The sequence below is a fragment of the Ceratotherium simum genome, chromosome 37, assembly GCF_057802395.1.
Source record: "Ceratotherium simum simum isolate JZ-2026a chromosome 37, ASM5780239v1, whole genome shotgun sequence".
Taxonomy (NCBI): Eukaryota; Metazoa; Chordata; class Mammalia; order Perissodactyla; family Rhinocerotidae; genus Ceratotherium; species Ceratotherium simum.
This window is the reverse complement of record NC_141936.1, coordinates 1,780,235-1,802,214: the sequence shown is the minus strand read 5'-3', so window position 1 is coordinate 1,802,214 and position 21,980 is coordinate 1,780,235. Positions and strand designations below refer to the sequence as shown.

Sequence of the window (21,980 nt, the reverse complement as noted above, 5' to 3'; positions counted from 1 at the left end):
TCAATCCCAAAGTCATGCACAGAGTGGCTGCATCAGGCACTAGCCATGCCCCGAAAACATGGGCTCACCTCACATGACCATGTGACCCTGTGTGATCTCACAGCCCCTCCCCTCTACCTGTGAATGGGTTGATTATACTGTGGCCACCCAGGGAGGGAGATGAGAGGAGACCTGTCATAGCAGCCCAGGGATAAGGGTCTGACAGGGGCTCCATGGCCTCGAGCTGGGGGCCTGGCTGCCTCCTCCCCAGCCTGTGCACTTCCCAAGGGGTGGCGGTCTCCCCGTGTATACTCCTGTCCACTCACAAGTATTTACAGGGCTCCTCGTGTGAGTGGAGGGACCGTCCAGGGGCTGGGAGCACGTCGGGCCGTGACCAGGGTGCAGCAGCAGACAGGGTAACCTAACTGGGAATGATGGGATGGGCTGCTGCCAAGGGCCAGCTGGGATAGGGAGGCCCCTCTGTGCCGAGGCTGAGCCCCTGAGAGAAGGGAGGGGGAACGTGGCACAGCAGAGGGTCCATGAAGAGGGGGCTGCCAGGGGGCTGGAGTGAAGCCACAAAGGAGAAGGGTGGCCCGAGCCAAGGGAGGTGGGAAAACAGCCCCCCAGAGTCTTGCCAGCCCCTCTTGGCCCTCGTGTGCTGTGTGCTGGGCTGTCACCCACTTGGAAGCCTGTGGGGGGAGTCGGGCACCCTGTGGTTCCCCAGCCCTGGACTCAGGATGGCACTGACCCAGCCTTGCTACCACAGGCCCTGATATGGCAGGCAAGCATGAAGCTGGCCAGAGTAGGGGGCCTGGCAGGCCGCAGGAGGAGGCAGCCTGGGCCATGGCCCTGCCTGGCCGGGGTCTTCATATGGCTGCCAGTGGGGCTTTCTGCTGCCTGCCAGGATGTGCCCCTGGTCCTGGGGTGTCCTTCCCTACCTGGGCACAGGTGTCCCCACTGCCAAACATGGTCTGGGAGGCAGGTCCAAGGTCCCCCCAGCTGTGACATGCCAAGGAGAGGGTGAGGCCAAGAGGCCTGGAGGGTCTTCAGAGGTGGGTAGACCTGGGGCGAGACCTCTGTCTGAGCCCCTCAGGTCCCTCCTACAGGTCCTGAGGCTGCAGCGAAAGTTGACGGAGGTGGAGGCAGGAGGTGAGGCCCGGGAAAGGCAGCTGGAGGAACGCCTGCGCGAGAGCCAGGGAACCGAGCAGACCCTCCGGGCTGAGCTGCGCAGCGTCTCCGGGAAGCTGCAGCAGGCCAGCAGCATGGCTGACGGCCTCCAGGCTCGCCTGGACGGGGCCTGCCACCGGATCCACAGCCTGGAGCAGGAGCTGGCCCAGGCTGAGGGCGCCAGGCGGGATGTGGAGGGCCAGCTGGGCCGGCTGTGGGCCACACTCCACCACGGCCTGGGGTTCTGGGGACAGAGCCCCTCCGCCTCCCCCAAGCGGCCCGGCGCCCCCACCAAAGGTCAGTGTCCCCAGTGGCTTCAGATGGGGTCCTGTCCCAGCTCTGCCCCTCCCCTGAGGCACTCCCACCCATCCCTGGGCCTCACAGTGAGGGGCCTGGACCCTGAGCTCCCCACGAGCTCCCTGTGGTAGGGACAGCACAGAGAAAGGGAGAGAGGGCGCCTGCATGTCTGTCACCAAGTCCCCACCACGTCCCCTCAGCCGTCACTGTCCTGCAGGCTCGCACAGCTCCCAGAGTCACTCCGGGCAGCAGAGTGCCAGTCCCCCCGCCAGGTCCCACTCACCCCTCCGATGGCCCTCACCAGCACCCGGAGACCACGGCCCAGAGGTGGACGTGGCCTCTGTGAGGGACGCCCTGAGAGACTTCGCGCAGAAGCTGCAGGATGCCCAGCGGGAGCAGGTAAGGGGGGATGGGGAGGACATGCCCTGGGGGCTCTGGGAGACAGAGAGACGCCACTCAGTCTGCTGTCCACCTGCCCGTCCGTCCCTGGTCTGCTGAGATCCTGGCGCGGCCCTATGGGTCAGTGGGTGCGTCAGTGTCCAGACCGTCCTTTGTTTGTCATGATAAATACCGATAAATACCATCATCCCTCGAAACCCAACTGCCCCAAATGGGCCGAGGCCACCTCCCTTCCTCAGACTGGGCAGCAGAGCCCCTGGAGCCAGGCCCACTGGGACCCAGGTCGGGGTGTACTCCATCCCCATGCCTGTCGCCTGAAGAACCATCCCAGTGGCTGGCCAGGTCACCTGCTGGTCCCAATAACCCCTCCCATGGGAGACCAAGCTCCCCAGCAGCTGCTCCCGTGTGCCCCCCAGCCTGCCACCCCAGGGCTCCCCAGAGCTGCCCATGAGCTGTCCCTGCCTGACTGGCCAGGTGGGAGGGGTTGTGGGGAGAGACAGACAGACAGTCACCCAGCCCTGGCCCCCGGGTCCTCCATGGACACCTGTCCACCTTCCGGCCCACCCTCCCACCAATGCCAGCCCCAGGGAGCAGGGCCACAGCCCCACTCAGTCCCTGGTCCTGGCTGGGAGCAGTCCCTGCAGGTGACCCTGACCCCACAGGCTATGGGCCATCATCTGCCACTGTGCACCCCACTGCCCACCCTATGTCCACACTCTAATCCTGCCCACTTGGGCCAGCCCACACCCCAGCCCCTCCATGCCCTCCCCAGCGCCTCTCACTCAGCTCAGCTGTCCCACATGGCCTGGCCTTCCCTGCAGCCCACAGCCCGCCCCACCCCACTGCCCCGTCCTGCATATCCATGAGCTGCCCCCCACCCTCTAGCCGGACACCTCTGCCCTCCACTCACCCCCTGGGCTGCTCTCTGACCTTGGTTCCTCCACCCAGGACCACTGGCGCTTCCAGGCGGCAAGGCTGAGCAGCCAGCTGAACAAGGCAGAGAGCGAGCGCGCCCGAGCCCAGAGCCGTGTGGGGCAGCTGCAGAAGGCGCTGGCCGAAGCGGAGGAAGGTACCCTCCCTTCGCCCCCTGCCTCTGGGGACTAGCTGTGAGGGGTTCCCCAGAGCGCCCCGCTCCTGGCCACGATGAGTGTGCAGTCCTGGAAACTGCTCACGCCAGGACCACAGGGACAACACCCAACAGCACCCTCCCCGAGGCACACCCCATGCTTGGCAGTGGTGGGTGCTCTCTCAGCAGCTGCCTCCCCATCACGAGGAATAAAAGCCAGAGACCTTGCAAGGCCCCACACCATCCAGCCCCCACCCCTTCCCACAACTCGGGCCTCCTGCTATTCCCACCTCAGGGCCTTTGCACTGGCTATGCCTGCCACCCAGAACTCTGTTCCCCTGACAGTCATGCAGCCCTTCCCCACACCAGGGCTCTGCCCCGTGTCACCTCCTCAAATAGGCTTCTTGCCCTGCTGTTCACCCCACCTCATTTCTGTCCCCCTTCCCCATTAGCAGGTCAGCCCAGTAGGCAAGCCCAGGGCCTGTCGCAGAGTCTCTAGGGAGGAATGTCTGTGGAAGGAAAGGAGGCAGAGGAGAAAGATGGGGAGGGGGAGGGGCCTGGAGTCGAGGCAGAGGGAGCTGGGACCCCAGACTCGCCCCAGGGACCTCGAGCTTCCAGGAGGGAGGAGCAGGGAATTGTCAGGTGGGCGCCAGTCACTTAAACTCACCGAGCCTCAGTTTCCCAGCCTATGAAATGGGAGGGGACGGCCCACAGACCTTGGCAGCCAGGCGAGCTGCCCCATGTGCCCCACAGGCTGGCGCCAGGCGGAGGGCGAGATGGGCCGTGCCCGGGCAGCGTGGGCCCTGCAGGAGGAGGCGCTCCAGAGGCTGCAGACGGAGCAGCTGGCAAGCATGCGGGAAGCAGGCCAGGAGAAGCGGCGCCTCCAGGTGGGGCATGTGGCGCGTGGGCACCGGGGACACTTGGCTCCCCCCCACACCCTAGGGTGGAGAAGGAGGAGGGAGGAGGCTGAGAGGGCTTCGGGGCGAGGGGAGGTTTCTGGTCCCTGTGGGCAGAGGCACAGGCTAGGCTGGAGCGGGCGTCCTCGAAGGACATTGGGTCCCACAGAGCTCATCAGGGTCTTCCCTGGCAGAACTATCTCTGAGGTGGTCCTAGCCCTTATTTTACAGATTGGGGAAACTGAGTCCTGGACAGGGAGTAACTTGGCCTGGGTGGCAGGCAGAGCCAGCGAGGGGCAGAGCCAGGGGCAGACCTCTAGCCTCCCAGGTCCATCCGTCTTTCTGTGGCAACACTGGCAGGCGTAGGGTGACACTGGCCTAACCTTGGGGCTCTCTGTGGGGTCACATTTATGCTGTCGTGGGACCATTTTTTTCTGTCACTTAGACATGGAAGGAGGCTGCACAGTATGAACTCGGGTAACTGTCCCCACACGTGGGCTTTGTGTTGTGAAAATGGCCTTGGGGGCCACAATTTTCAGGGAAGAAATCTGAGCCCAGAGCGAGGGCCAGGCCCGGGTGGACGGGGGCTGGCTCACGGCGAGCCCTGCGCCCCACCCCAGGCCCACAGGTCAAAGCTGAAGCTCCTTGAGGACCTTGGAGGTGTCAGGAGCAGGGTGCCCGGCAGGAGGAACACTGGGCCCCAGAGGAGGCCACCCTGGGTGTCAGGGAATCAGGGCCCTAGGTCCCCTGCTGGAAAGATGAGGCTGATGGAGGCAGCAGAGCAGGGGGCACTGAAAAGGACATGGGGGCGTGTAGGGGCTCTCAGTTCCACAAGTGCCACAAGCAGCAGGTCACCCCTCTCCAGGTGTCTTGTGAGGAGGAAACGCCAGATGAGTGACCAGAAGGGATGGCCTTGCAGGTCCGTGGGAGCAGTGAGCTGAGCGAGGCTCACAGGACCCCAAAGGCAGCCAGCCAGGCAGGCCTCGACCTCAGAGGGTGGATGCAGACCCCAAGCCTGGGCTGCGCTCGCTCCATGCAGGGCTCAGTCTGCAGCCTGGGGACCCTCAAAGGCCAGGCATTGAGGGTCCCTGGTCCCCATGAAGGAGGGCCCTTCTGCAGAGGAGGGGACAGAGAGCAGTGGTGGGGCTGCAGAGAAAGAGCCGAGGAGCTCAGCCTGGGGAAGATTTGTGAGATGAAAGGGGATTTCTGCTTCAAAGACCCCTATGGCTGCGGCTGGTGGGGGAAGAGACTTGGAGGGGTCAGTCGCAGGGCCTGGGGACCTGGCTGGGGAAGGTGGCAGCACTGGTGAGATGCCAGGAGATGTGGGGCTCTGAGACACCACGGAGGCGGGCAGGGCTGCATCCCCTTTCACACGTGTGTTCACACGTGTGTGTTCCATGCACATTTGCAAATAATGTTTTCTGTTTACAGGTTACGCATTTTGAAAAATACCCATTAAATCCACCTTTACAAATATGTCATTCAATATTGCACACTGGATCTGTCTCCTGAATTTGTCAAAACTAAGAGTGACGTGTGGAATTTTCCCATTACAATTTTTTTGGCAACGCCTCCTTTCATTTTTAAGGGTCTTTGATTTATAGATTTCTACGACACGCTCTTCAGAATTGAAAGTGTCTTGACTGCTCTGTCCAACTTGTACTGGTCTGGGCCCTCCAGGCCCTGTTAAAGGCTGTTTGTCTGGAATCCTCCACCACTCCCATCCTCTCCTCTTCTTGGCCTCTGCACTTTTGCTCCTTGTGTTTTTAGCCATCATTTCATCAGCCTAGCTTTGGTCTCCATCCCACCATAGAGTCTTTGCCTTTTCCAGGGAAATTCATCCCACTTACCGGTTTTGTAATCGTTTATGTGCGGTTTTTATTCAGTCGCTAATAGGATTCTTGCTGCTTTTAAGGCTTTCTCATGACTTCCATTTTGCCCTTCCTTGTGGGGTTACTTCCTCCCCACTGCCCTGCAGTGTTCGCATCCTGGCATCATCCCTTTTCCCCTATCTTGGTTACCTCTTGGGCATAGGGGGAATGTTACAAAACGTTTGAAGCATCTTCTTCTGATTCCCGATGTTTAGCAAGAAGTCAAACGTGTCACATCAGGCTGTGCTCAGGGACCTCTGATGGCTGGGCCAGGACCCCTTCCTGCACCCCTTGCCTCCCCCAGCTGCAGGGCTTTTGCCCCTGTGCCCTGGGGGCTCTGGAGACCTCTGCTCTGCGGTCCTCCCCTCCTCCAGACCTGCCCACCTCCATCTTCCTCCATGAAGAACCTGCAGACCCCAAGGGCTTTATACTCACAGCAGCCCCCACTTGGTGTATTAGTTTTCAGTCACTACACAGCAAATTACCCCAGACTGATGCCCTAACACCATTTGTGAGCTCCCAGAAGCCCCTCCTGGCGGGGCTAGGTTCTCTCTGCAGGGTCTCACACTCTGGGGTGGGCTGGGCCACGTCCTCACCTGAGGCCCTGGGAAGTATCCCCTTGCAGTCTCATTCAGGGCGTTGGCAGGATTCAGTTCCTTGTGGTTGTGGGACCGAGGTCCTGCTTCCTGGCTGTCGGCTGAGGACAGAGTAGCTTCTAGAGTCTTCTCCCAGATCCCGGCTGGGCCTTCTCATAGGCTCTCACAACAACTGCAGCAGCAGCAGGACCCTCACGAGAAACCCTGGTACCCTCAGACCTCACTGCTGCTCCTCTGCCATCAGCCCACAGGCTCGTGTGATTAGATCAGCCTCACCTGGATGATCTCCCCTTGGCTTAACTCAGAGCCAACCACTTAGTAGCCCTCATTATATCTGCAAATCCCTCTGCCACGGAATCTAACATAACCTCGGGATAACGTCAGGAGCCAAAGGTCACAGGCCATCTCAGAGGTCTGCCTACCACCCCTGGTTTCAGCAATTTGTTAACATGTCAGCAGAATTCTTCACACACACAGGTGACGCTCGTGCATCAGGCTCACATCCCATCTCTCTGGGAGGGACCTGTTTCTTCCTTAGATTTCAAGAGATTCTGACCTCTGTCTCAGATGCCTTCAAGAAATGTAAGGATATTGTAGGTTATCTGAGTTGCTTCTTCCAGAGTGGGAGCCAGAAGGCCCATTTATCTTTGAAATTCAAAAGTGTCACTGAAACATTGATTTGAGATGTTCCCTCCGTTATTTTTGCCTATGCAAAATGTGAGCCCTCTCCGTGTGCAGAATCAAATCTATCTGCAGTTTATACGAGTTCTTTCCACTCAAAAAGCAGCTCTTTTCCTCCCACCTCTTCCCCATTCTTTTGTGCTGAAATTCACACAACCCAGCGCTGCTCTCCAGCCCTGTCCTCCTGGCTGATCTTGAATTTCACCTGCTCGTCACTGGCTCCCCCAAGTCCCGGCAGAATTTCGGGTCTTCGTCCTGCTTGGTGATCTGACCATCTGCTGTGTCTAATCCGCTGCCTGCCTCCATCCCTGCCAGCCGTGTGGGGGCTGGTGTTTCTCTCTTGATGGTTTACCCTCCGCTCCTGCCCTGATCTCACCTTCTTGAGGATGTCAGTTAACATTTTCTGACACACATTCCCATTTCTTGCAATAACTCTCTTCTCTTTTTAATTTGAGACCCTCAGATCCGACTCCTCGGATTCACCTTGTGTCTTGAACCACAGTTGATTGCTACTTATGTTGTGAGTTTTTCCTGTGCACATCGTTAAAGAGGGGATCTGGTCTTGTTCAAAGTTGGGAGTGGAGAAGAACCCATCGGGGACTTCACGTGTCCCTGTTTAGATGTTTCAGGCCCAAATGAAAGGCAGAGAGAAAGGCTCCAAGGGGGAGCCGTGGGGAGCCGGCATCAGAGGCAACACTGAGCCCTCACCAGAACTTTCCTGTTCCAGGAATGGGGAGGACCAGGGCCCTGTTCTCTGGGGCACAGCTGTGGTGGTGTTCCCAGCCTCTGCCTCCCTGGCATTGCGTGCCAGGGAATAGGGGGCCTTCCTGTCCCCCACCTGCCATGACCCTCCTTCCCCCCCATATCCCTGCAGTCCCCCTCCAGCCCTGGCCCTCTGAATCAGGGTCCCCAAGGTACCGGGAGCTTTCCATTTGGGGTCTCCACATATGGGTGCCACAGGCTTTTCGGGATGTTGTTCAAATCTCCTCTACCCCTGTTAATTTTTCTCCTTGATCAGAATTTACTCCATTTTTCAGTGAAGTGCATGTGCTAAAATCTATCAGTATTGTGTCAAATTTTTCTAAGAATTCTGGCAATTGCCATTTCTTCTATTTTTAGGCCAGCTTGTTCCGTCTGTCCTCCATCTCTCAGGAACCCTCCAAGTCCTAGTCTCCAGCTCTAAGGAAAGACTCTCTCCATTTTTGTAACCTGTTGGCCATTGCAGTGGGTGCCTGGGAGGGGGATTCAGACACGCCTAAGTCACCGGAGGCCCCAGGCACTTTTGACTAACAGCAAACCCAGGCAGAAGTGTTTCCAGCCAGGCTGGGGGCTCAGGACGTGTGGCTACACTGCCTGCTGCCCTCACCTCGTCCAAGTCAGACTGCCAGGCCGCCCGCGTAGGCTAGAGCAAGGGCTGCATTTTACACAGCATCTTTCACTTTCTCGGACTGCTTTTTCCCCTGTTTCACATAAGCCAATGTGTTTGTCAAGAGAAAGTTAATTAAAAACATATTTTTCTAATTAAATGGTAGGCTGTGCTATGCAAACAGTAAGATTCTTGTTTGAGAGCAAATCCCTCCCCGTTTCCAGGGCTACCCTGGGAATTCAATAGATCAACAATGCAGAACCGAGCCCATGGTGTGAGGACACGCGCCGAGCACAGCACCCGGGGGGTCTGTGGGCAGCTGGTTGGGCCTCAGAGCCAGCAGGAGGTGCGGGTGGAGGGCCTGGCACCGGCCCAGCATCACCCACACATGCCCACTGGGAGAGGCCGCCCCATGTTACCCTCGGATCGCAGCCAGGTCACAGCTGCGATGGCTCAGAGGGGCTCACAGCCTCCTCCCAGCACCCACACTTGCCACATCCAACCCTACCAGCTCCTCACGTCCCCCGGGTTCAGCCCTGTCGCACACCCTCTCCTCTTCTCCTGAGAACTCTCCCCCAGGGCCCAAATTGAGCTTCAGTCCAGGTTCTAGAAGCAAAGTCGGGGAGCCGCCCAGCCTCCCGAGCCAGCAGAGCAGGGAAGCTCAGGCTGCGCCCGGGCCACGGGGGCCCACGCTGTGGCTGGAGTGGATACCTGAAGTTCTGTCGAGAATGGCTGCCTCTGTCTTTCTTCAGGGTGCCATACTTATCCGATTTTTTTGTGTGTTAAGATTATTTTATCTTCATAAAGTGAAATGGTGAGCTTTCCATCTTTTTCTATCACCTGGAATAATCTAAATAGCCCAAGAGTTAAGCTTTCTGGAAAGGTTAAATTGAACTTACCCACCAACACTCGGCACCTCCTGTCCTCTTAAATAGTACGCTTTAACTCCCTCCCCAATCTCTCTCTATCTGGTCTGTTCTAGTTTTCCATCTCTTCATGGGTCAGTTTTGTTATTTGGAAGTCATCCACCTTATATTTTTAAATACATTGCCAGGGACTTGGCACAAATTTGTTTAACATTTTATTTACACGTATAGTTATATTTTAGTTATATATGTAGTTATGTCTGTTTCTGTCCTTGATGTTGGAGATTTTTATTCAATTCTCTTAATCTAACTTGCTAACAGTTCATCTGTTTTATTTGTCTTTTCAAAGGACCAACTTTTATCTCTTCTCTCATTTTTGTCTAATTTATTCATTTCAGCTTTTGTCTCTATTAACATCCTCTTTTCTGTTATTGTAATTTTTCTGATTTCTTAAATTGGACAAGTGATGTATTTCTGTCTGGGCTTCTCTTTCGATGGTAAAAGCATTCAGTGTTATCACATTTTCCTAGTTGTGGTCAAGTATGTGTCCCATAGGTTTTTGATATGAATTCTTTTCCTTCTTACCAAGTTTCTAGGAGTTTCAGTTTTTATTTCTTCTTTAATTCAAGGGTCATTTTAAAGAATAATTACACATTCGTGCTTCATTTTGTCACTACGTCTAGTCTTACTGGTGAGAAAGTGTGGCTCTGGGGCAGTTACAAACTTTTGATCAGCTTCTAGATGGATCTGTGTTTATGTTGCTGGTTTGTCTGCTGCTTGTTGGTTGTTGGTTGTTTCTTTCTTGGTTTGGTTTTGTCTATTTGTCTGTGGCATGTTTGGAAGGAAACTGAACATACCGATTGCAAAGTTTACACGGAAGAATAGATGTTTGAGATTTTCCAAGGAAATTTTGAAAAAGAACAGTAAAAAGGAATTTATAACGCTAGTATGGTCAAAGTGGGAGGGGTTGGCGCAAGGGTGGACAAATAGGCCAGCAGGACAGGGCAGAGTCCAGAGGTATCCGGCCGCCACTAACCAGCACCAGACCCTGGGCTCCTATCTCGGCTGCCAAGTCCCGCTGTGTGCAGTGGGGGGCCCAACCTCCTTATATCTGAGCACTTCCCGGTCTAGTTGTCCTGGGACTGGTCGGAGGGCTCCCCAGGCTCCCGGAGGGCAGGACCAGGTGGCCCTGCACTGCTGCCCCAGCCCTCGCCCACACCAGGGGCCCAGGGGATGCTTGCCAGCCAATGCATGAATCAATCCGTTGTCACCTAGTGGATAAAAGGCATCAGGCTGAGGACATGAACTCCGGGGCCCCAAAGGATGGATTTAGGGGCGGGGGGCTTGTGGCATGCTCTGCTCTTCATAGAGCAACACGCGGGATGTTTAAGGAGACCTCCATCTGCTGCATTAGTGCTTGACCTATTTTCCACCCTCCATTGTGCAAGACCTTCATTTTACAGCAGCTGCCATATGGGAGGGCATCTTCATAGCTCTCCTCCCAACCTTCTCTTGGTCCTGACAAGAACCCTGTGAGATTGCATCACACCCATGCCACAGATGGGGAAACTGAGGCCGGGGGCCCGGTGGTCCAAGGGCACACACCGAGCCCTGCATCCCTGCCCCAAGTCAGGCTCTTCCCTGCTCCAGCTCCCAGGGTGGAACAGCAGGAGCCGACACTCAGGGCTGGGCAGAAGGGCTAGGGTTCACACTTCCTGCAGCTATGTGAACCCTCAAACTGAACCTGGGTTTGTGAGGCTTGCTTGGCCAGCCCGCATCTCCTCCAGCATCAGGGCTTTGAACCAAAGCGATGCAAGAAATGAGATAACTCAGCAGGGCACAGGCGATGTTCACAAAGGGCGCCCCATCCAGTTATTACGGTTAATTTGAATTCCATAAAAGTTGAGTCATTACAAGAGGAGCGTAATGCTTCACATGAGTGGTTTGGGGCCTCTTTAAAATACCATGAAATATTTAAGCCATATTTGAAGGAAACCTCTGCCTTTCTACTGGAAAATATGTTACAAACAGAAAACGGCAATTTTCAAAATTGCAAGGAAGGGTGAAACGTCACGATTTTAGATACCATCTAAAGCATCGCCTTCCTCCCTTTCCTTTTTTAAAGCACTGAAGTGTCAGACAAAAAAACTATGTACAGGGTCACCCCGCCCATCTCCCCTTCAGCCAGCCTCAGACGGTCGACACCCGGCCACTCGCCCTCCACTCCTCTGCTAGTGGGAGTCAGTCCTCCTCTGTGAGCGGAGCAACATCTGCTCCAGCATTTGGTGAAAACTGGGTGAAAGGATGGATGTGAAGGCCCTCTAGACACAGCACCCAGGACACAGCTGCTCTGGTAGTTGTGAATGACCCGTGTTTGCCGGCTGACATGGGGACCCTGTAACTTGAGGGCTGGAGCCCGCGTGGGTCATCAGGGCTTCCTGCACCTTCAGCTCTCCCTCTCTGGCTCTATGCCCACTCTCCTCTTCCTTGCCCCCCAACACCCCACTCCCCTCTCTGCTGGCCCTGTGTCCCCTCCCCCAGCCGGGCTTCTGGAAGGGCTGTTCCTCCTCCCTCTTCCCCCCACCCTCAGCACCCCACCACACACACACACACACACACACACGGGTGCACTTGCACACAAAAGTCACCAGCAACATTTGGTCCCATCCAAAGTGTCCTTTTTGGGTCTGTGTCTACCTGACCCCTTGGGGCATCCCACACAGGAGACTGTCCTCTCCCTCCTTCCCAATTTCTACCAGCCCTCTGGTCCTCCCTGGGCTAGGTCTCCTCTTCTGTCAGCTCTAACATCCACTTGGCCCAGGGCCCCTTCTGGCCCCTTCTCCCCTCTCACCAGGGCAGCCCTCCCCTCCCCTGGCCCTCGGTGCCCTGGGCCTCCAGAGCCACCTGCTTCTGCAACACTGTCCCCCACATCCAGTGAGTCCTGGGTGGCCCCTCAAGACTGAACTCTGAACCTTCACCCCTAAACATGCTCCCCCGCCCACCTTCCCGTCTTACTAAGTGGGTCCTGGACCATCCAGCAGTCCAAGCCCAGGAGTCCTCAGCACACCGCCTGCTGCTCCTCCCCACACGGCCCCTCCAGGCTCTCTCTAAAGCCCACAGCACGCGCTTTCACTTCTTTTCCCCTTGAGTCCAAGCCACCACGGGCTCTGGTGTGGACAATGGGACCCCCAACTGGGGCTGGGGCCCCCAACTCATCTCCCCTCAGGCCCACCCCTCCCCTCCCACTCAGCCACCTGCAGCACGAGCGGGTGCGGCTCCTGACTCTTCAGAGTCCTCGGTACTGGAAGGCACTGGGCACTTCTTCCACGAAACACTCGGGAAGATTCAAAAGCCGCGGACTCGCCCGGTCTTACAAAGCCATGTTGCGTCGTGGGCGGGACTGCAAGTTGCGTGGCTCACTTGTGCATAGAGGAGAGTTCTCCGCTGTGTGCTGGCTCCGGAGCCAGGGGACACAACAGGAGCCATCTCCTTGTGAGGGCTCAGAGCAGTGGGGTGACAGGAGGCGGGGCTGCGGCACAGCAGGGGAAGGAGGCCAACAGCACCGCCGGCTGCGGCTGCAAGGCTAAGAGGACAGCACAGCGGGCAGTGCCCCAGGCACGGGGCAGCAAGGGCAGAGGCCCTGGGGCAGGAAAGCACGTGGCCCTCGCTGGAGAGTGAGCAGGGTAGATGAGTTTGAAGAGGCGGCCAAGCTGTCTAGTTAGTTTTCATCCTGAGGGCAGTGGAAATGGCAAGACTCAACGTACACTGAAGCGTGCAGTGAGGCCGCGCGCAGCCTGCCTGGAGACAGAGAGAGGTGCCCAAGAGAATGATGCCGTTTTGCAGGCTGAAGGCAGAGGGGCTGAGAAGAGGGCATGGGTAGGTGAGCGGGTCTGGGGGGAGGGCAAGGGACCATGGGCCATCCCAGGTGCCTGTGAGGCAGGGAGGGGAGTGCCTCTGGGGCGGTCACTGCAGGGCCCAGGGCAGGGTCAGAAGCGCTGAGGCAGGGGAGCACATGGTGGATTGCAGAGGCAGAAGGCTGGGGAAGGGCGGGGGGGCACAGGGGCTGAGCCCAACAGGCTCCGTGCACTTGGGAGGACTATTGTGGTCTTCATTCCAAGGGCTGGAAGCAGGGGAGGGATGCCAGATGTGTCGTCTGAGGCCACTGGCCACAGCAGAGAACCTCCAAGCGGAGCCCTTGTGCACGCTGGGCCAGCAAGGCCTGCTTTCCAGGAACCCCTCCCTCCCCCCAGCTGCCTGATCAGTGCACGTGGTACTTGACCTATTCCTGCCTCTTTACATCCCAGCGACCTGCAGCGTGGTCTAGGCAGACATCCTGTGCCACTCCTTTCCCTGGAGCACACCCCCAACCCGTGTCTCCAGGAGGGCCTGTGTCTCCCTTCCTCCAGGAGCGACTGGACCAGCTGCACCAGGCCCTGGATGAGAGCAGGAGGCACAGCCAGGGGCTGGCCCAGAGGGGGAGACTGCTGGAGGAGCAGGTCGCAGGCCTGGAGCGCCGGTGCCAGGAGGCAGAGGGCCCGCTGAAGCCCCTGCAGCAGGTGAGGGCCCCCCAGAGGGCAGGGCCCTGCGTTCCCTCCACAGAATCAGTCCCTCAGCATGAAGGGAGGTCCAGGTAGATGCTGGGGGCAGGTGTGCAGACCTGGGGCGGCCCAGACACCATCCAATCCCCGGCTGACAGACGGGGAAACTGAGGATGGAGGGGGCACGCAGGGAGTCAGGCCCCAGGCGTCTCCCCGATTTCCTGCTCCGCAGTAAGCACCCCTAGGACGGAGGGTCAACTGTGGGGCACGGCGCAGGGGAAAAGAATCGGCCGCGCCCGGGGCGCAGCCTCAGGCCGGAGCACCCGGCCCACGCGCGGCCTCTCCCCGGCCCAGGAGCGCGGGCGGCGGCAGCGCGGGGAGCTGGCGGCGGGGGCGCGGCGCGCGAAGAGGCGGGTCCGGCGGGAGCACACGGCAGCGCTGCGCACCCAGCGGGCTAGCCTGCAGGGGGAGCTCGCGGCGCTGTGCGCGCGCCGGGCGCAGGTACGCGGCTCGGGGACCCCGCGGCTCCAGTGGGTGGTCCCTGGTCTCTGGAGGGGGGCGGGGGAGGGGAGATGGTGGTCCTTGGAGAGCTAGGGGGGAAAGGAGAGTGGCCCCTCGAGAACTGGGGGGCGGCAGGGGAGAAGAGAGGGTGGTCCCCGGAGAGCTGGGGGGGCCAGGGAAAGGGGAGTACCCGGTGGGGGTCCAGACAGAGGCTGGCTGGGGGAGGCGCTGGCCTAGGCAGGCTTCTGTGTCTGCACCTGCTCTGCACCTGCTCTGCATCTGCCCACTGGCCTACAGCTCAGAGTCAGCCTGGCGCTGGCAGGTCACCTGTAGACCTCCACACCGCCCTGGTGTTGCCCCGCCCTCTCCCTTCGCTGTCCTTGGGGAGGCACCACAGGTTTGACACATCCCCCACCTTTGTCCCCAGTGTTGGAGCACTGTCCTGCTGGGAGCTGTGAGGCCCTGGCACACCGCCTACCTGTGGAGCCCCAGATTCCCCCGTCCATGGAGGGCACACAACAGGAGGGCAGGAAAAGAGCATGTGGTCGAGAAGTGAAGTCTAGTCTTGTCACCCCAGCAGACCCAACACAGGCGAGATGCAAGACAGGATCCCAACCAAAGAGGTTGAGCAAAGGCAGACAACTATCCCAGGGATGGGGCAAGGCTGCAGGCCCAGAGTGGGCAGAGGGAAGGAGAAAGGCAGGGAGGCTGACCAGCGGGGCCCACTGGCCAGTCATTCTGACAGCGAACTGTCCCAGGTGGGAGTGGACCCAGTCTCCATGTCTGAAATAGGTCACAGGGGAGCTATTTGGGTTGAAACTGGGAATGAGGGTCCCCAGAGCATCTTCCTGAGGCCCAGGTGGACTGATGGGGACACTGAGGCCTAGAGAAAGGAAATGGCGTTCCTGGAACAGAACGTCGCCCAGGCCCCAACTTCAGCTATGGTTCTGCAGGCCCACCCGGCAGGTGCCTGCTGTGTACAGGGCTCCCCACCACATCGCCCGAGAGGCAGCACCCATGTCCTGGATGTGCTCCCTCAGCCCTGCAGGAACAGGGCGGGGCTGCGAGGCACGGCCCACCCAGCTGACCCTGGGGGAGTGGGCCAGCCAGGCTGTGGGCTCGGGGGTTCTGACACCCTCACAGCCCTCCTGCAGAGGTGGGCAGGACCAGGGCTCCAGAGGAGGGAAGACAGATGAATCGGGCGGTAGGGGAGGGATGGGGATAGCCTTTGCGGGGCTGGTGACTTGGCGTCCAAGGCACTTGACCCCCTGGGCTCCGTGTCCCCACGTACAAAGTGGGGAAGGCAGGAGTCATGGCATTGGGGGGTGCTGAGGGCCTCAGGCGTGGACACCAGAGCAGGGTGGCCTTCCCAAGGCCTCACTGGGACAAGGATGTGGATGTGTCCTGCTGCCCTGGTGGCCTGGCGAGTCATGGCCAAGATCCTCTGTGAGCACGCCTAGGCTGTGCCTGGACAGAGGGTCTCGCTGCCTGTCTCTTGCACAGGATCTGTGTGCAGGCACAGACAGAGGAAGGGCACAGGGACGCGGACCTGCCGGCTTGGCACAGACGTCAGGATAAAGCTGCTGCCCTCCTGCTGCAGCCTGGCCCTGGGCAGAGGTGTGGGAGGGGCATGCCAACCTGGGCTTACCTGTGTAAAGGGGACGAGGCATTTGTCACTCATGGCTGTCCCAGGCAGTGATGTCTGGCCAAGCTCTCTTGGAGGGAGGGGGCGGGCTTGTCTTAAATGGCACGGCCCCGCAGACTCTGTAGGGGCCGCCTCAGGTCCAGTGGATTGTCACCCACTCTGCAAGACCTGCAAAGACTGTCTTTGCACTGCGACGGGGCTTATCTGGGCCTTGTGGGCCAAGCGGACCGTGGAGGCCAGACTCGGCCTCGGCAGCACCAAGTTGTGGCTGGTGCAATGAGTGACAAGGTGACAGTGTCCAGGGCTCTCAGACTCTGAAGGACAAAGATGCCAGCAGGACACGTGGACACAGTGAGGAGTGAAAAGATAGGCTCAGGGACAGAGAGCAGGAACAGGCCACCAGCCACAGCCGGGGTGGGGCAGGAAAGAGGGTGTTTATTGTGTCAGGAGCAAGATGCAGACCAGGAGGCCCGGGGTTCCCGGGGGTGACAGCTGTGTGTGGCGGTCTCCTGGTGCCCACCCAGCCTCCAGCCCCTCTCTGAGAAGGAGAGCTGGCTCCAGAGCAGACTGACCAACGCACCCTGAAGGAAAGCAGTGAGGCCCCCGGCGGGGAACTGCTGGGCCTGGAGCCTCCAGGAGAGCGTCTGCCCTGGTCATGTGTCCCCAAGCATGCATGAACATCCATCCTGGGCAGGCCCTGGCCACCAGGTACATAGTGTCCAGCTGAGGTGGACTCGAGGACAGGAGGGTTTTCCAGAGGGGAGTGGCTGGGTCAGTGGGGTGGCAGTTGGGGACAGGGACCCTGGGAACAGGAGTGGGATCAGGATGGAGACACAGAGGCCAGCAGATCAGGACAGTCACTGAAAGCCACTGGCCAGCTGTCCGCCCAGAGCCACCTGCTCTCCCAGGAAGGAGGGCTGGCCAGCCGGGCACAGTCATGGGATCCTGCTGCTTCTCCTGAAGCTGGGGAGACAAGACCTCAATGGCCCCTTGGGTGTGGAGGTAGGGGAGCATTTGCTGGGCGTAGGGCACCACCCTGGCCAGCAGAGCCCGCTGTGGGTCCCTGGAGCCAGGTGGGGGTGGGGAGGAGCAGTAATGAGCTCCAGGAGGTCCGCTGTGGGGCCGCCAAACCCGTAAACCCTTTATGGTGTCTCAGAAGGGGAAACCCGGATGTGGCTGTCTATTTATTCTGGATTTCACTCTCCTCTTCTCCTTTTAACGTGCACTTCCAGGAGTGCAACTGGATTTTTAAAGACACAGGGCTTTCTTTTTCAGGGGAGAGGGGCTCTTTGTTTTTCTCAGTCCTGAAGAAGAAAGGAATCCTTATGTTTGTAACGCTCCCACCACTGACCCCATAACTACCCTTGAGACTGATCTGCCACATCTCAGGGCCCCTGAGAGACCAGGCCCTCTCCAGCCCCAAGGGCGAGAGGGCCCTGAGGGAGGACCGACCTGGGACTTGGGCAGAGCCTGGGCTGGCCCTCTGAGACCACTGCTGCGCCACCTGGCAGGTGGATGTGGCCCGGCAGGCAGGACCCACAGGGCCGGGCACAGCCAGGGTGGTGGAGGGGGCTGGTTTGGAGAGCAGGGCCCGGGTCCCGATCCTGCCCCAGCTGCTGACAGGCCCAGTGCTCATCCAGGCCCCGGGGAAGGAGACCGTCCACAGCGAGCACCCATGAGGCATGCCCCTGGGTGTCAATTCCTTCCTCCAAAGGGGTCATCCACAGGGGACAAAAGGAGCCCACCAACTTTCCCACTGAAAATGTTTCCTCGGTCACCCAATGTTTATGCCCGGCATGGTGGGGGTGGGTGACCCAGAAGGGAGCTCTGTTCGGGCAATTTGCAGTTCCAAGGAGGACGGGTGGTGGGGATGGTGACACAGATGCCACAGGCTTGTTGAGACTGGGTCAGGGAGTCCTGCAAGCCGGCTGGGGGTGCTGGGGGTGCTGGGTGCAGGGGTGCTGGGTGCAGGGGATCGAGGCTCCATAGGCCTGGAGGGATGCTGGAAGGGGTGCTGGGCAGGGAGGGCCCAGGATGCCACCCTCGGAGATGTCGCTCTTCCCCCACTGAGGACAGCGACGGGGCTTCTGCTAGCCCGAAGCAGGATGGCGACTTGACCCCGTGCTTCTCTCTATCTGGCGGCAGATGCCAGGTGGCCCTGGGTGGACCGGATGTCCTGGCCCAGGGCAGCGCCCTCCCCCGACCCAGCCAGCTCTCAAGGGACCCAGAGCCCTTCCCAGAAACACCCCGTGTGCTCCCCAGAGGGAAGGCTGGCCTGACCCTTCACCCTGCCAGGAAGCCACTGCGGCTTCTGCTCTTGCAGAGGGAGCGGGAGACGCTGAGGTGGGAAGGGCACACAGTGAGGGTGGGGGCCAGGAAGGAGCAGCTGGGCCTGCCTGCTCCGAGAACTGGACAGGGCCCTGAGGCAGAACCAGCAGCTGCAGGTCAGCTGGGCTGGTGGAGCTCTGTGGACTTCAGCCTTGGGGGTGGGCCTGGGGTCAGGACATGTCCAAGTGGATCTGGGTCCCAGAAGGGTGGGCCAGTGTGCCCCATCTCATGCGCGCACACACATGGATGTGCATGCACAGACAGAAAGGGCAGGCTGGACCACTCCTACACAGGACAGATGCGGAGACACGGCCCCAGATGACGGTGGGGTCCACCAGGGTCACACCTCAGGTCCCAAGCAGAGCTGGAACCAGGACCTGGGGCTCCGTGGGCCCCTTCTGGTCTTCTCTCCAAGGCCCCGTGGGAGTGGTGGGACAGTCAGGGCCCTTGTGATCCGGTGCATGGACCAGAAGAGGGAGGAGTGTGGGCAGCACAGCATCAGGCAGGTCCAGGAACTGCTCCCATGTGTGTGCTGGGGGAATTTCCCCTTCCGCTGCTGGACAGACCTCCTATCCCCAGACAAGGAATTGGGAAATGGAGGCGGGGCAAGAATGGGGCTATGATGCCCACAGGACCCCCAGTCGGGCCAAGTGGAAACTAGGATGCCATTAAAACAGATGTAAGGCCACCCTGGAGGACTGTGGGTGGGGCTCTAACCAGACAAGGCTAGGGGGTTGAATGTGAGCTAAACCCCAGGTCTGCTTGCCCATCCTGGCCGGGGCCCACACCCCAGCAGAGTACAGTGGGGCCAGCTGAGGTCTGGATGAAGGAATAATGGCCCCAAGGGGAGGGCGAGACACCCCTGCCCCGGTATCTGTGCAGCCCTCGGGCAGGTGGACAGCAGTGAGGTGCCCGAGTTCTCGCCCCAGGTCCAGATAGCGGAGCTGGAGCAGGCCCAAGCCCAGCGGCTCCGGGAGCTGGCAGCCCGGCACCAGCAAGACCTGGCTGCAGAGGCCGCGGGGCTGCATGGGACCCAGCTGCTGGCCACACGGGCCCTAGAGACCGGAGAGCGGACCCACCAGCGGCGGGTGAAGGTGCTGGAGGAGCAGTTGGGGCCGGGACCCCAGCGCCCGGGGGCAGGAGGGTGGGGAGGACTGGCATCCTGTGCAGCATCCCACAGGGGTGCCCGCCTGGCCTCGGCCTGAGGTCCTCCAGCAGCGGGATCCCAGTGCTGCTGCCCAGTGGACTCTAGACCACCTTGGGGGCCCTCACATGTCCGTCCTGGCACTCCCACACCTCACTGAGAGGCGGGGTGGGATTCCAGGGCAGGTCACCACCCTCTCTGTGCCTCCATCACCCCACCCATAAAGAGGGGCAGTGAGGACAGTCCCTCGGTCAGAGTTCACTGCGTGTAAAGTGTCCAGACACTGCCAGGCACACAGCAGTTGTGGCAGAGGTGGCTCCTGCACCTTGTTCTTCCCAGTCAGGACGGGAGAGCAGTGGTGTGTGGGGGGACGGGGTGGTAACAGAGCAGCAGAGCCTTGGGCATGGACCTGCACTGCCCACACACACAAGCACGCACACACACACCTGGATGTGCCTGCCTGGGCTGACCCGCAGGCTCCGAGCTGTCAGAAACCTGGGAGCCATCTGCTCAAAACTCTCATTTTACAGATGAGGAAACCGAGGCCCAGAGAGGTAAAGTGATTGCCCAATATCACCCCCAAGTTAGTGTCCCTGATCCACCAAGCCACGTTTGCTGTCTTCACGAGCCGAGGAGCGTTAGTTCCTTATTCTGAGTACGTTCATGGCCTGATGGAAGGGGGTCCGTCCACTGCGGGGTGCAGTTGCCTCGGTCCCTAGGAGCCCCATGGATGGGTGTTCCTGATGAGAGGTGGGACTGTGCATTCCCCGTCTGGTTGCTAGTGGGTCTGTCTGTCTGTCTGCCTGGTGTTTCTCTCCAGTGCACACTGCCTCTCTTCAGGAACCATGGATGGGGGCCTTCCTATCACAGTGCTCTCCTGCCCATGTGCCTTGGGGGCCTTGGCCACAGGGCCTGCCCACCCCACCTGAAGTCCTGCCGTGTCCCCAGGTGGCCAGCCTGAAGGAGCAGCTGGACGAGGAAATGCAGTGGTGGCGACAAGCCCGCCTTGGCCAGGCCTTCTGGGCCAAGCAGTGAGCCCTGCTGCAGATCCCCGGGCGCCTGACCATCACAGCCCTGACCAGCCAGGGCCCGCAGAACCACCACAGGGCAAACCAATGCCTGGTGCTGCACAGAGAGGGGCCGAGCTCAGCAGGCGTCGCCTGACTCCCCTGACCACAGAGCTCCTCTCAGCCCTTGGGACCTCGGCCTCTGGCTGGCGCTGAACCTCGCTTCAGGTCACTTCTTTCCGATGCCCCCCTCCCGGCTGCGGGGAGCCCCCTCACAGCCCGCACGGGGCCTGGCACTCAGTTTCCGCTTCGGACTTGCGCATCTGGCCAGACCCTGGTGACCAGGCCCTGTCAAGCTGGCTTCCGCTCCCGCAGGCTGCATTCCGTGCCCTCAGCTCTGTAAACACAGGGAAACACGTGGAAAACATTTCCACCAACTGGAGCCAAAAACATAATGTCCTGCAAGGCCCAGCCACCACATCCCCACAGCCAGAGGCTGCGGAACCTTCCACATCCAGGAACTGCAGGTCCGTCATGGTGGCAGGTGGCTGGAAATGACTCAGAGTCAAGTCCCCGTGACTCACTGGCCACGAGAGGCATTGGAGTGTGAAGTTAAAGCTGTTACAGAACCTCCCACTTTCCCAGCCATAAACTCTGGGAAAATTCCTGTGGGAATCCAGCCCTGGTTGCTACAGAGATCAAGGCAGCCATTTTGGCCCTGCTGCTTGGTTCACCTATTAGCATTTTTACTCATTTCCCTCCATTAACATGGGTCAGAGTGATTTGTTTTCCTCTCCAAACAGCCTCTTTTGTCTCACAAGTGGTACATTTACAATATCTGTGGAGCACCAGCCAGCCTAGTCAATTCCTGCGTGCACAGGTGCTGCTGTCGCTGTGAGCCAGGCTCCCCCTCCAGGAGCTCCTGTCACACTCTCAAGGACTCACCTGGAGGACGGGAAGGGCCAAAAGCTCAGAGTCCACCCCATCACAGTCATCGTAAGCTGTGGCCCAAATGTGTGACACCTATCTGTCTGTCTGTCTCAAGACTTATCCAGGACTTAAAATAGGCTGATCTGTCAGACCTTGCTTTCTGATCGATTTACTAATGGAGTTATCATATGTCGTAAACTGTACAAATGCAATGGCTAGAAAGAGGTGGGCAAATACGCTTCATTCTGCCTGTCAACTCTGCCTAATTATCGGTGGCTGTGTTGAGAAGGATTCGGAAGTTCAGCCCGGCTCAGAGGGGAAGAGTGTGGTGACCCATTAGCAATGGCTGCTCCAGGCAAAGGAGGCATTAGTGGTGGTGTACCACCGATATTCGCCCACCTGCACTGCCCAGTTAGGGCAAATAGCAATCCAGCAGAGGAGAGCAGGGAGGCTCACGCCACTGCTGGAGAGTGTTCTGCAAAATGGGGAAGGGTAGGGCCTTGAGAGGTAACGTTTGGCACTCAGGGCCTGGATGTGACCCTTCCCTTCCTTCCCAACCCGCCTGCAGTTTGCTTGTGGAGGACCCCCCACCCCCACCCCCAGCAGAAGGACCTGAGGGATGGCAGGGTGGGGAGGAAGGAACCAGAAGCTAGAGATTGGAGTCTGTGTCAATGCTTTCCTCTCTGCATCCCTGCAGTGCGCA

General features: G+C 59.3%; 1 protein-coding gene across 1 annotated transcript in view; it reads left to right on the top strand.

Moving 5' to 3' along the window:
- CROCC2 (ciliary rootlet coiled-coil, rootletin family member 2) overlaps window positions 1–20,375 on the top strand; it is a 72,946-nt gene extending 52,571 nt beyond the window's left edge. The window contains exons 25-30 of the mRNA XM_087424515.1: window positions 1,086–1,443; window positions 1,661–1,842; window positions 2,791–2,911; window positions 3,662–3,795; window positions 13,591–13,740; window positions 20,289–20,375. Coding sequence (XP_087280641.1) covers window positions 1,086–1,443; window positions 1,661–1,842; window positions 2,791–2,911; window positions 3,662–3,795; window positions 13,591–13,740; window positions 20,289–20,375 — 1,032 coding nt within the window. The remainder of the gene's footprint in view (window positions 1–1,085; window positions 1,444–1,660; window positions 1,843–2,790; window positions 2,912–3,661; window positions 3,796–13,590; window positions 13,741–20,288) is intronic.
- The last annotated feature ends 1,605 nt before the right edge of the window (window positions 20,376–21,980 follow it).